This window comes from Geospiza fortis, unplaced genomic scaffold (assembly GCF_000277835.1).
Source record: "Geospiza fortis unplaced genomic scaffold, GeoFor_1.0 scaffold524, whole genome shotgun sequence".
In the NCBI taxonomy this organism is placed as follows: Eukaryota; Metazoa; Chordata; class Aves; order Passeriformes; family Thraupidae; genus Geospiza; species Geospiza fortis.
Genome location: NW_005054437.1, coordinates 1,283,582 through 1,297,874, shown reverse-complemented (window position 1 = coordinate 1,297,874; position 14,293 = coordinate 1,283,582). Strand labels below are relative to the sequence as shown.

At 39.2% G+C, this 14,293-nt stretch overlaps 1 protein-coding gene across 1 annotated transcript in view; it reads left to right on the top strand.

The window, feature by feature from the left end:
* Nucleotides 1-14,293, top strand: part of KCNQ1 (potassium voltage-gated channel subfamily Q member 1) — a 330,598-nt gene that overhangs the window by 30,368 nt on the left and 285,937 nt on the right. The window contains exon 3 of the mRNA XM_031062124.1: nucleotides 10,265-10,355. Within this exon, the coding sequence (XP_030917984.1) occupies nucleotides 10,265-10,355 (91 nt within the window). The remainder of the gene's footprint in view (nucleotides 1-10,264; nucleotides 10,356-14,293) is intronic.

Genomic DNA, 14,293 nt, shown 5'->3' with positions numbered 1-14,293 from the left:
CACCAATGAATTTTGATACATCCTTGTTCTGGAGGTTACCTGGCAGAATCTGAGATTTCACTGCAAGATAAATAGGGTTTCTTTTTCCTGAAGCATCAAAAGACTATTCCCAGAAATGTTTAGAATGCCCAGAATGTGTCCTGGCTTTTAGAGTTAAAGGTGTGTGGGCAGGTGAAAAGTAAAGTGCATATCTGGCAGCTGGGGGCTGTTACTCACAGCAGAGTTGGTTGTCCAATTAGTAGTTGATTGCTTATTTTTTTTCATGTTACGTAGAGTCACTGTATTCCTGATTAGGAGCTCTTCCTGTAAGGTTTGAAGCATCTAACATTTTTTATTACTTCATCCTAACTTCTCTTACAAGGAACTCCTTTGCTTATTGAGTGTTGAAGTCCCATTTTGAAACATAAGTGTTTTGGACTCTAAACCACCTTGAAATGCCTCTTGGATGCAGGTCTCAGAACAGATTACTTTCTTGAGCCATTTTCTCTTAATGTTACCTTGTTTAGTTCAGGGCAGGTGAGTTCAAATGATATAGCAGAATTTTTAGCCTTGTGATAGACAATTAGAATTTCCACTAACAGCCAACTTGACTGTTGGAATAATAATTATCCTCATAGTTTTCAGTCTATTGTGTGGTGAGGGCACAACGCTAAAGCTCTTTAAGCACAGTGTGGATTTCACTTTGGACATTTAATCTGAATAGGCTTTTTTGAGGAAATGGACTACTGAGCATTCCTATATTCTGTGGCATGTATTTATAGAGATTTTTGTATTTACAGAAAGGCTCTCTCACCATAAATTAAAAGCTGCCTGTGGCTTTCTAGACCCTCTTGATCCTTTTCTTCCAGGGACACTTGAACTTTCCATCATGCTTAAAGCAAACTGAGAAGTCAAGTTGCTGCAGCTTTTAGACGTCATGTCTTCCCCTCAGCAAATACCTTCTGTCCCCTGGAAATGGAAATAACCTCTGTTTGCTGAATTCCTCTGCTTTCACCTTAGCAAAGTTAACCTGTCATGCAGTTTCTCTTCCTTGTTTTTTAGGCTATAACACAAGAAGGGTGCCATGTTCTGCCCCCAGTGCCCTTAGAAAAGTGTAGCTGAGAGCTGAATGTGGAGAAGCTCAAAGGATGATGACAAGGCTGGTTTCTGTGAAAGCATCTGTCAGCTATACCTTTAAATAATTAAAGCAGAGGGTCATAATGGAAACCCTGGTGAGAGCACTTATCCCAGCTTCAGATCTTTCTCACGGTCTTCATCTTACTTGCCAGCACTGATGAAAGTGCCTTTCAGGCACACTGGTTTTAGCAGAAAGGAGCTTGAAAAGTCATTTGGGAGGATCAGGTGAGGAGGTAGGCCAGTTGCTCAGGTGTGGTTATCACTTTTGTGGCATTTGTGATAAAGCACATTAAGCATCTGTCCAGGTCAGTAGCTCAAGGTGCGATTGCTTATTCCCCTTTTGTATATTTATCTATCTGTTGACTTTTAGTCCCTTCCACTGTTTCACAATTGAAGAACTGAGGATGCTGTCAGAAACATTGCTTCCCTGTCATGGAGGGGTTTTTTGAGAGCTAGAAATGTGGGTATTTCTTTATGGAACGTTTAAAACCATAGTCTTTGTTCACTTGCCACAAAATTAGCCTCCAACTTTTCGCGCACTACTACAGCAGCTGTACAGGACTGTGGCATAGTGCCTTTTTCCTTTGGTGTGGAGGCAATGTTTCCTTTTTTCTGCCTTGTTTTGCTTCTTTGAGGCAGGATACTTACTTGGCTACCTGCAGTGTCCAGAAGCTGCTCCCTAAGGAAGAAGTCTGTGAGCTGAAAAGTTGACCAAGTCCAGTTTTCTGCAGCATTATAAGATGCATGTGCTCTAGAAGTCACAATTCAATGTTCTCTGATCTGTAATGGGGGAGGCAAAGTGATTTGTAGCAGTGCTGCTGGGATGAAAGTAAAAAAAAAAACAAATAAAAACCCCAAAAAACCAGATAATACATAGAGCTCTTGAATTGCTTTGTCAGATGAAGCCAGAAAATACTGTTCAGCCAGCCCAAACAAGAGAAACCATTGGAAGTAAATATTCTTACTTGTTTAAAGAAATATTATGTATTTAAGGAAAGTAATTATTAAAATTATTTATTTTAAAAAAGAGTATTTTATTTAGAAAGATTTATTTCATTTAGGTCTGACAACAGCAAAGTAGAGGAATAGTTTAGTCTTGACAATTTTTCAGAAGCTGCATTTTATAGTCCAAGAAGTTATAGTAATTTTCTTTTAGTGTTTGGATACTAAATAATTTAAACTCTGCTGCCTTAAATCTGCTGTCACAAGAAAAGTGGGATAGTGGTGTAGTGAGTGCTCAGACCAACTGTAGAAAACTCCAACTACAAAACAAGTTTTACTTTTATTGTGGCACTCAGTTTCTAGAACATTTTTCTTCTCCTCTGTTAAAAGAATGCGTCTCCAGAACTGGCTGATAAAAAATGACACATTTCCTCTTATTAAGCCTGATGTAAAGAAAACTGCAAAAACTCTCTTGATTTCTAGTGTTGGGGTGATGCCCTCACTACACATGTGAACTCACCCCTTCCATGGCTGTTGTGTTCCTATGTTGGGGTTTCATATTAATGATGAGCACATTAGAAGCTTATTGTGAACTATCTGGGGAGGGCTGATACATTTTCTGCAGTCCAGTGGTTTGCATCTCTTGGTCATGCACTTGTTTTAAACGTAGCATATTCATTTTCCACTTTCTTACTCAGTACCTATCTTTTTCCTGTTAATCCATGCCTGCTCTCAAAGGAACCAACACCTCCTAGCAGGATGCAATAACATTGCTTTTTGTGAGTAGTTAACCTTTCCTCTTGAAGCATCTTGACGTCTGGTTTGCATTTCTCCTGCAATCATACCCTTTGCCAAGACCTTACAGGCCTTTCCTGCAATAATTCTGGTGCTGTATCCTAAATGACTTTTGATTCATTGTGTGCTTTGTGCTTTGGTACACTGCCCATAATTTAAATCATTTTTACAGACTTTAACCTCCCAGAAGAGCCAGGTAAGTGTGATAGAAGCCTTGCCTATTTAGCTGTATAGTTAACCTATTTTTCCTAGTATCAGACAACCCTGCATTGTATGTCATCTTTCTTGTGCAACAAATCTGCTTTCTTACACGGGAGCCAGAAGACAGCATTTCTTTGACAAGGAGTCATGGAGCTGGTTAAAAATTGTGCCATTGTTTCCTTCAGGAAGCACCAACTCTACTTTTCCTTAGAAGTTGGAACAAATACATATTAACAGGAAGCTCCATCTGATAGAGCTAAGCTAAGACAAACAGAGCATTTGCACTCTGTCTGTGGAGGGATTTTTGATGGTAAGTGACAGCTGGGAACAGTGAGCTGTCTACAGGCTTGACCTGTGTTGGACATAGCAGAGAGGAAGCGTGTGTTGGGCAGGAAACTGCTGTAGGCAGCTCCTGGAGGGAGTCATGCTTCTCTGCGTGAACGTGAGTGTACGTCCCCTTCTGCTGGGCACCCTCCTGCCACAGGGAGGCTGGGGAGGGGCTGCACCCCTCCTTCCTTCCCCTGCCTCAAAAACAAAACAGAAGAAGAGATGACAAATCCTGAGAGGAAAACCATGCATAGAGCCTGCATGGACAGAGATGTAAACCCCTCCTGGTTTTTTTTATTATTTTTTTAATTATCGGCACTAAAGTACTTTCTATGTATTTATTCTTTTTTAAACTTGCTTCATATTCAGGTGTGGTTTGTGTATGTTGCAGGTCTCTTAACTCCTTCCTATAGTGATTTTTCTCTTTTTTTCATGCTAATGCATTAGCAGCTACAGTAGTTAATAAAATTAATGCATAATTAGGAGTGTTAAAGTTGGCTTAAGGTATGGGCAAAGAGGAATTGAGTACAGGGCTCCTTCTTTCTAACCATGTACCTTCGCCAGACTATTCTCTTACAAACTTTTTTTTTGTTAATTGAGTAAGTGATGGAGGACCTCTGGTGTCCACCAGCTGGATAATTAAATACTTATTTAGCTTTCTGTCAGTAGCCTGGCACTGTGCTCTCATAGTCATGACAGAGTTGGTGTTCTTTAAGTATTCAGTTCAGACTTGCTAAAGGGTTCAGCATAAGGCCTACACATATGGGGTGTCTGCTTGAGTGAATTTCATTAAGGATGAACATTTTCTCTGCCTTGTGAAATCCTGCTTCTTTAAAAAAAAATTATTCCTGAGTTAAAAGCACTGGTTGGTATTTGTACTTCACTATACCTTGATGATCCCATAAAATAAATTGCCATCCTGTATTAGATTCCTAGCAATGCTGTTTATGTTCATAGACTTGGTTCTTCTCTTATTATCGTCTGTCCTTTATTTTACAAGTTCTATCTGTTCCCCTTGTTTTACCTTTTCTTAGATTTTTTTTTTCTCAAGCAGTCCCAAAATACATTGAGTTAAAGAACAAAAACCTCGTGCCTTACTGCAGTAAGAAATTACTTGATATAGGTTAGTTCTGAATGTTGTCTTGTTTATGCTATGGAAATGACTATGTGGTACTGTGAGAGGTGGTAAGGGATTTATGTTGACCTGTAGTATTTTCATGAGGATTTTCCTGATGTGAATTCAGTAAGGAGTTACTTTGCTGGCATGGAACACAGCAGAATGTATGACAAAAAGAGAGAGTCTTCAGTGTGTCTCTTACCTGAAGTTGTCTATCTAAATCCACATTGCAATAGCAGTCTTTGTAACCTGGAAATCTGCATGAAAATGTCCTTTTCTGGCACCACTGACCTTTTAGTGCACAGTCTGAAAAGTGGCAGCAAATATAAGCCATGGGGATGAAAGATGAAATAATGATGCTGTCATATGTTTTAATAAACTAACATGAACTGGATATGCAGGAGCATTATAGTTTGCAAATTATGATGATCGAGATAAGCATCTGCCCAAGCTCAATCTGCACACTCGTGTTGTTCATTCTCAATGTCATCCTTCCAGTTCTTGTAAAGCTTTACACTTAGAGGAGGTTTAACTTTAAATTACATTGTTTACTAAAGAACCATGTCACACGTAGAAGCTAAATGGCAAAAAAAAATAAATTATTTAGTGTGCAAAAAAATCCACAAACTAACAAAATCCCACAAAACAAAACCACACCTGAGTTACAGGGTAGATGACTGATTGTGTATGTGACTGAACAGAGTTGTGCATTCAAAGAAAATCTATTTGTGTAAAAATAAGGGCAAACAGATTCAAGAAAGGGGGCTTAGGTAGAATGTTAAGCACATAGAAGCATGCTAAAGGCGTTTTCTTTTTTTTGCAGAATATTTCTTTTTTTTAGTTACACTTGTTTTCTCCAGTAGTCAGAGAGGATGAACTGCAACTAGCCCTTGACCTCATGCCAAAAACAGAAAAAAGCACAGATGCTGGTAACTGCTTTTTAGCTGGCAGTTGTCAGCTAAAATAAGCTGTATTCTCCAATAGTTGGATATCTTCAAGACTGATAGCTGTAATGGATAAAAATGGTTAGAAAAACCAGACTTAAGGCAGCTTGTGACATTGAACAAGGAAAAACTGTTGGAGGGTTAGAGCTCAGGTTGATACAAATTGAGCTGAACTTTGCATGTCCCTTCTCATCTATTAAATGTATTTAAGGTCTCAGCTCAGTTTATAGCCTAATGGCAACCTTTTCCTGCTTTATGGAAAGACTCCCACTGTGAGTATGTAAGAAACACTGCAAGGAGGAATGAAATCTACCCACATTTTAGTGCTGGTTTTGATGATAACAGCTGCATGCACATGAGACTATTAATCTGGTGAGTAAGTACTTCCAGCACGTCTCATACACTGTTTTTTTAAATGTTCCTGGTCATATCACTGGACATATTTTATAAACCCTTATCAGTTCTCCTACCTGTGACATTCACTAAATGAGCATTGTTATCTCTCAGTAAGTGGTTTATTGTTCCTTTGATCATTCTATGCATTGTTTTAAGCCACAAAAAAGACATGCTAATGTTCAAAAATCAAAGTTAAATATAGAAAAAAACTCAGCAGCTCAGGGCTGAAGGCTGCACGGTACTGATAGCTACCTATAATGTATCAGGTTCCTGCAGCTGATTCTGAGGTCAGGGAAAAAGCCATAGGTCTGTTTGAAAGTCAAAATATATCCTAAAATAGTCATAAAACATTAAATCTACCTTTAGCTCTTAATATATTTCCTATCTGTTGCTAAGTAAAGCACATGTGCTGGCTGGCCATGTTCCCTTGTTGGCTGAATGATTCTTTTGTGGAAATGGTCTAGCTTCTCAAACCTGTGAGAGATAAAAAAACTACCTCAATTGTCTGACTGACACAATGAAGCAAGACAGAACTTATCATGTATTAAAAGTTTGCCCACATGAGCACACCTGTGCAGGCACTGCCTTGTGTGGCTCTCCATACAGCAGTGTCTGTGTTCATGCTGTTCTCTCCAGAGGCTGGTGTGGCACAGACACATCCTGAGTCCAAGTGTCCCTGCAGTGCTGCACCCTGGTGTTCCTTGCACACTGAGAGCTCCACTTCTGGCTCTGGCTCCCCCAGGGATGGGAAAACATCTGCTGCTTTGTAATGTCCATGCTGCTTTAGCAGTGGTTTCACATCACGAAGTACAGAGATGATCAGCCCCTTGCAAAATTCTTGGTTGAAAAAAAACCATAGCACTGTTAGATATGACTTAACCATCAAGCTGAGTACTCTTGAATGCATCTACTGATGCAGTAGATGTGACTTATCTACATGCAAGCAGAGGCTGCTTTGTAACCTGGGAGAGACAGCATGAAAAACTTCCCAGGCTATCTCCTCACCTCTGATGCTTGCTTGGCCCCACAATCACAGAGAGGGATCAGAGCTGACGAGAGCCTGAACTCGTTGCTCTGCTTCCTTTCCTGAAGATGGTCACATTTGTGCATAGAGGGCAAACAAGCAGTGGGTTTCAGGAGATAAAACTCGTGGTTTGCAAGAGATGAAGCCCTGTCTGACTGTTAGAGTGCTAGATTTTAGGAAATTCCTAATGCTTTAGAGGAAAAATGTATATTGAAAAAATTATGCCATAGTGGAGTTAGTTGCCCATTAGTTTGTCTGATATTTACTGGTTGGATGAAGAGTTTACATGCTTAGCATCTGTATCAAGACAAGTGGTTGTTTTTTTCCCTTTTTTTTAATGTAGTAGTAGCAATCATAGTAAAGTGATAGTAAGAGTGATATGGTTATTTTATGAAAATTGTAATGTTTGCTTTTCTGAGGCTGGCCAGTTAAATTGCTCCAGGATGATTTTTGCATAATAATCAAATTCAAGTTTCAGGCAAAGTCTGTTCCTGCAACTGTGGTTTGTGACTGACTCCTGTGGACTTGTCTGCTGCCTAGGCAGTAACTGGGGATCTGTGTTCCACTTCTGACTGAAGAAAGAGGACATAACTGTCAAAAAAGGGAAAGGGAAAAAAAAAAGGTGCCAAACTTCCTGTTTTTTATTTTATTGGTGCCTCACTCCCTTCGCATACTTCAGAGGTGGAGAAGGGAGCCACTAATACCAAAACAAAAACAAAGCTGAGTTTTGGAAGGCAACAAACAGTAGGCTCATACCACAGGAGGAGGACACCATGTGTGTTTGTTTAATGTCTTAATTTTGCACCTTCTGTTCCTTACGTGCAATTGATCTGAGCAAAACAGCAATGCCAGTGTAACAGGGTGAGTAGCTCAGCTGTGGTGCTCTGCTGGCACCTTGTGGGTGTCATCTCTCCCGTGCCAAAGGAGCAGACATGAAGCAGCAGTACCTGACCAAACATCTTTGTTTTGCTTGGCATAATGTGTACTTGTGGTTATGAAGGTTTCATGCATCAGCCTGGAAAGAGTCAGCAGTGAATTTTAAGAGCTTCTCTGGGCGTGAAATAAAAAAAAAATTAGTAAGACTGAAATGGGTCCATGTGCATGAAAAGCCATAAAAGTAGGCAGGTAGTGGGGTGAGTGGCTCTCGATGCACTTCTTACCTCAGCCATAAATTTCTCTAATAGGAGCAAGCAAAGAGGTTTGGCAAACGATTGACCCCAAGTTTATCTTTGTCACTTTGGCACATGAACTTTCAACTTTAATGCTTATTAGGTTTTGTGTTTGTTCAGGAAAGGGACAGGGACGGGATCGTCTTTGCTTTGGTTGCCCCCTTGTGGTTTCTTGTGCGGAGTTAAACATTCTAACGTGCCTACTGCTATTAAGGGGTGTAGTAAATGTGAAGTGGTACTGCTCATCCCTTGCAAACGTTGTTTGCTTTGAACTGCTAATTCTGTGTATGTTGGACTTTGAATGCAGAGAGCCTCAGCTGTCTCTGTGCAGCTGACTCCATTTATGTTCACATTGTCATGTGTATTGCTCTTATGCAATTGTGAGAATATTGCAGACAGAAGGGCTGGATACTTAGGGAACATTTATGTTATATTTCAAATGACTGACTCACCTTTGCATTCTCCTGCCTTGTCTGCACAGCTCACTTGTGCTTAAGAATGCCCAAAGGCAGAGAAATATAGGGTAAAATGAGAAGCCTTAAGAGATGAAACAAACATCCAAATATTTATGTTTTGCTTAGGTAAAGTATATTTTTATATGGGTACTTGTATTGATATGTGATAATGTCTATCCTAATAATTTCGTTATCTATTTGATTTTTGTGCCTAATTAGCTACAAACTTTATTATTTAGTAGCACAATCTCAAAGCTGGACTCTATAATCTCAAAGGTCAGATTTGGTCTGAAAGGTCTTTTCCAACCTTAATGTTTCTGTGGTTCTGCCATCATTTTTTGTGTGTGCTTTGGACTTGCATATGCTGTATCATAAAGCAATCATTGTGGGGTGTAGCTTATATGTCAGCCTTAACACTGTTTTGTTTTCTTGAGTGCTTGGTCTTTCAAAAGATTAAAAGATTCACCCAAAGAAGTGCTCACTTCTATGAATAAAGGTGGAGGCTCTGGATGACTTCAGCTGAGCTATGCCAATCTTATGTCCTGTTTTAATACTTCTCTTGAGTTCAGTTTTATTCATTATGTCAATTCTCTTTTGTTGTGGGTTTTTTTTTTTTTTTTGAGTTAAAAAATAGTTAAGTGTTTTAGAGATGCCTAACAGGATGGGTGATTTAGTTATTGAATTTTGCAGCAAGTTTCAGTTGAGTACAAAGGATTGGTGTTGCTTGTCTCAACAGAATTGTGAGAAATAGCCCTAACAACTAACGTTGTGTTTAACAAGTGGATGTTTTCATTCTTGCTGATTGCTCATGTTGTGTTTTTCAAAGAAACATGTAGTCCTTTGGGAGCTGAAAGCTGCCTATGGCTAGTGTGTAGTGCATGGCATCCAGTCTGGGTGCTACATGGATTTCTTCCCAGGTGTGGTACATCCTTTAGGGGAAGCAGTGGTCCTGTGTGGTGGGGGCACAGCTGAAGCTGCTCAGGGAAGGGCTTTGAAGGTAGAGGCTGCAGGGCTGAGCAGCCTTGCTCCCCACATGGGGGAAGAGGATTTCTGGGAGGTTGCAGACAGCTGGGCTGTTTCCATGGCTGTCCCAAATCTTATGTTGGAAACCAAGACACCCTCCCTAAGGACAAATGTGTCTGCCCCATCCCTGGAAGTGTTCAAGGCCAGCCTGCGTGGGGCTCTGATCAGCCTGGTTTAGGGATAGGTGACTGCCCACTGCAGGGGTTTGGAATTAGGTGGAATCAGACCTAGGCTGTTTTTCAAATGCCAAATGTCAGGCTTCATTTATTTGGGGTCTTTTAGGGATCAATTATAAAAGACAGTATATCACAGCCTATTAAACTTTGGCTTAGCTGTAGTTTTTTTCTCCACCCAGTTTATTGGGCTTTGGATCAGCAAGAAGGCAAATATTTGAAACCTGTTTGGGGGTTGTGTGGTGATTCAGCCAAAGTAGTCCTCAAAATGGGAGAGAGCAAGGAATGTTCTTTCCATGAGGGGCCAGGAAACAGCAAATCTTAGAGGCAGGCTAAAGCTCGTTTTACCTTATGGTTTCATTTGATAATGTCCAACCCCAAACCTCAGTGTCTGAAAAGAAATGAACTATCCAACAGGAATCAGGATTGTGCAACACTTACCAGCTGTGTTTAGGGATAATCTAATACCAATGACATTTCGCTGTAAACAGATGATTTGTGATGGTATAATTATCTATTCTCCCCATAGGTTATTACACTGCAGTACAATTTTTTAATTGTTTAATTTCTTTTCATTTGCAGCTTCCTTATTGTGCTGATATGCCTTATCTTCAGTGTGCTTTCTACAATTGAGCAGTATGCAGCTCTTGCTACAGGGACACTATTTTGGATGGTATGTACGTGGACATTAATGTGATTGATGTGTGTTTGTTCTCAATGTACAAATTCTGGTCTCCTGAGCTAACACCATATCAAACAAAATGCTCCTTGTGGTTTAATTGACAAGAGACTTTTCTGCTTTTCCCTAACGAGTCTGCAAAGCTACAGAAATTCCAAAAGTCGTGGTAACCCAAAAATGAAGTGGTACCCTCTATGGCCTATACTGAGGACACCTGTGGTGTGTCCAACACATACAGTTATTCTAATTAAGCTTGAAACCCTCCTATTGCTTGGGTTAATACTTTCTTCAGCTGTACTGAAGACCAGACACCTGGCCACAGCAAGGGAAAAAAGTATGTGGAAGTCCTTTCATTTAGTTGGTGTCATATCTAGCTTTGTTTCAGAAGTGGAAAACTCATGTCCATTGACTTTAAGACAACTTGCTGTACCTGTCTTATGCTCTTTACCTTCAGTAGAGAAAGCACAGTCACTATGGTTATAGTATACCAGTGCTGCAGCATAGATGTATGAACAAATGCCTCAGCAGTAATTGTGTCCTGCCAGCTTAGATTTCATTGAAGAGCCTTAGTTTTGAGGTTGGAGAGGCATGATTTTAAACATCCAAACTTTTAATGAATTTGTTGTACCTCACTAGTGGGGTACCCCCTGCTAAATAATTGATTTCTTGTTTATAAAGAAATAACCATTGTTTATAAATAAATGACCATTATTTAACTTGTGGAAACACTGTCACTATATAGAGAAAATGCTAACTAGCAATTTAAATGTTTGTTCAAAACAGGTATTGTAGCAATGCCTCAGTAATATCATTAAGTGTATTACCACTATTCACATGAAAAAGTTCACTTAAGACCCCCATAAATTCTAATAATTTTTGTCTATTTATCTATTAAATATGCCAAGGTTCTTTACCTAATATGAATGCTGTAAGAATAAGAATATGGCATATCAAATTTAGTGTCAATCATACTATTTCTGCATTAAGTGCTTTCATTTCTGTATATTATTTTTAACTTGTAAGATATTTGAACTCCTAGGTGTAACATAGCTAGTGCCAGCTAAGAGCATCTATACATTTATTTCTGCATTCAGTACAATTTTTTTTGGAATTTGGAATTTTTTTCTTTTTGGAATTTGGAATTTCCTCTTTTGTACAGATTTAATTTGTTTTGGGTTTTTTAAATCTATAACTAGTAGGGTTTTTTATCCATAACTTCTGCCAATGTCTGTGATTAATTTAACTCCTGGTAATGCCTCACTCACCTTTGCAATATATCATAATATTTGACATGCGTGTTGTCTTAGTGAAACAACTTCTAGTGACAACATAACTAGTAAGGTTTCATTCTCTGCCCCCACCCTGTGAAATCATGGAGCTTGTTTTGGTTTGTTCATTCTGTGTTCGGTGTGTGTTGTCTGTATCTGGCAGTGCAAAGTGCATGCAAAGCATTCAGGATCACACACAGAGTGTGGCATATCCAGTGTTGTGTATTTCTACTGTTCTGTGTTATCATCCTCTCTAAGCAATGAGGGAATTGGGGAATGATGTATCAGTGTTCCTGTTCTACATAGTGAGAAAAACTGTGGTTAATTTCTAAAATTGAAATCCTACTTGCATGGGTTTCACAGGAAATGAACAGTTGTCTGTTTGTTCAATATTGGCAGAGGCTGATGCTGTTTTCTTAAAGGATTAACTGTGGTAACTTTCATGAAACCTGTGGGGATTATGGGAAGCCATCTATCCAAAGCAGTAGATGGGCTAATGTGCTCTCTGCTCTATCCAGTTTCAGTGGGACTTTCCAAGGAGTTGTGGCATCTTGAAACACAAACACAAATCTCAGAATCTCACTCCTGTTGGCATCTACCCAGTGAAATTTCCTATTCTCCTATTCCTTAAGACATTTTTCTTTGACTTTAAGGTAGTCAACTACCTTAAAGTCAAAGGAGTTGTTTTACTTTTGTTTACTTTACAAGTTGTCAAAAGTAGGTGTAACCGAATTGTTAGGGGGAGATTTAATCACAGAGGGCTGGTTGCAGAGAGACTGCAAAATGATAAGAAGGAAGTAAAATCAAGTGTAACAGCATGTAGGGATTAAGGCACAAAACTGTAAAAGACCGAGTGCAAGCTTCCAAACCGAATGGTGCTGTAAGGAGAAATGAAAGCTTAGGAGAGTGCTCTTTCTACTGCTCTGCAGTAGGAATTAATTTATTTTTTGTGTCTGCAGAAAGATTTTTAATTATTTGACAGTAATGATTTTCATTTGGAGCCAGACAATTCAAGTAGGAAACGTTGTCAGTGTAGGTGAGCAAAGGAAGGCAAGCAATTTGATTGACAAAATAATACTAAACGAGACAGAGCTCAAAGGGGCGGCAGAGTACCAGCAGCCTACCAGGAGTATGGGAATCCTGAAGATGGCTTTTGCTTGGGCTTAACTGAGAATGAAGGAACTTTGGCCGTGTAAGAGTTTGTGGTCTGAGACCTCAAGAAACCTCATGAAACTGGAGTTGCATGGCACTGAAAATATGCATTGGGAAAAGTACAGAATCTCTTCCTCCTGACTGGAAAACTAATTAAACAAGACTATTAAAAGCACTCAGAATTAATAGCTATACTGCTTTATTTCCTCTAAATAGCCAAAGTATTTAGCTGTGACCCTGTAAAAGATCTGAGCACCTGCATAATTTCAGCAGGTAGTCTTTTTGAAAGCAGGGAGCCTGGTCACATTGAAGTTACAGATAGAAGCTGTATGCCCTTTTTCATGAAGAAGAAATTTCATGCTTTACTAATATAGTCATACAAGATATTACAATAATATGAAAATAAAAGCTATACAAGTTGTTGAGTTTATATGTTGTGGCAGTTTGAGTTCAAAACTGGGTGGAAAAACCAGTTTTGTGTAGCATATTAAAAATATATTATTTTGCAATATATCAAAATATATGAATTTATTTTATTCTGGAGCTGCTTGTCTTAAAATCTCACCTCCCTCTAGCACAGCATGAAACAAAAGATGTTATGCTATCAATAATTTCAAAGCATTAAAAAACACTTCTGTTTCTCCTAAAAGCAAGAAAAACACAAGCTTAGCATTGGAAAAATAAACAGGGGCAAGTTTATATGTGTTCCAAGTGGTGTTCCAGATTTAGACAAAAAGCTTACAATTAGCCGCTGAATCTTTCTCTACTTGTCACCACACTTCACGAGGCAAAGAGCCTTGATGAAAGCTATACCTAAATGCAGTTGTAATGGGAGATTAGGAGAGAATTGGCCTTTTGTTCGTTTCCAGAATGCAGTGAAAACTGTTTAAATTTGCATGTGTTTATTTTCTCTCTTTTTTTTTTTTTTTTCACTAGATGGTGCTGTCGGAGGGGGTTTGACTCCAGTTACTCGCTGGCACTTGCCCAGCGTGAGCTGGAGTCTGAGCCAAGGCTGTGAAAGCATCATCATTTTGAAGAGCTCTGTGTACGCTTGGCCCGTGTCAAACAGTGGTGCGGGAGAGCTTTTGCCATGACTCATAAAGAGAATGTGGTATATCAGGGTAAAAATTGATTCTGAGACTACAATGTCTAAACTATAGAAAAAAGTAGTGCAGAGATGTATGTTCCCAGAGAGGCCATATTTTTCTTTTATTTTCATAAGCAAGGATTTTATGGTGCCAGAACACAGCAGAATGCTGTTATCTCAGCATGATCTAAGAAAATCCAAGTGCCTGATCCAAGGGGATTAAATATTCTGCTGAACCAGGGGATATTTGGTGTGCCTGAAAAAGCTATTTTCTGGTAGGAATCTCATTTCAATATTGATTCCTGCCAAATAAAAAAAAGAAGAAAAAGCTGTGTTTTTATGATGAAAGTATAAACTCTTTCCAGCTTTCTGTTTTAAGTTCCTCTTCTACTTTAGCATTCTTCTTACTGAAGAGATTAAACAAT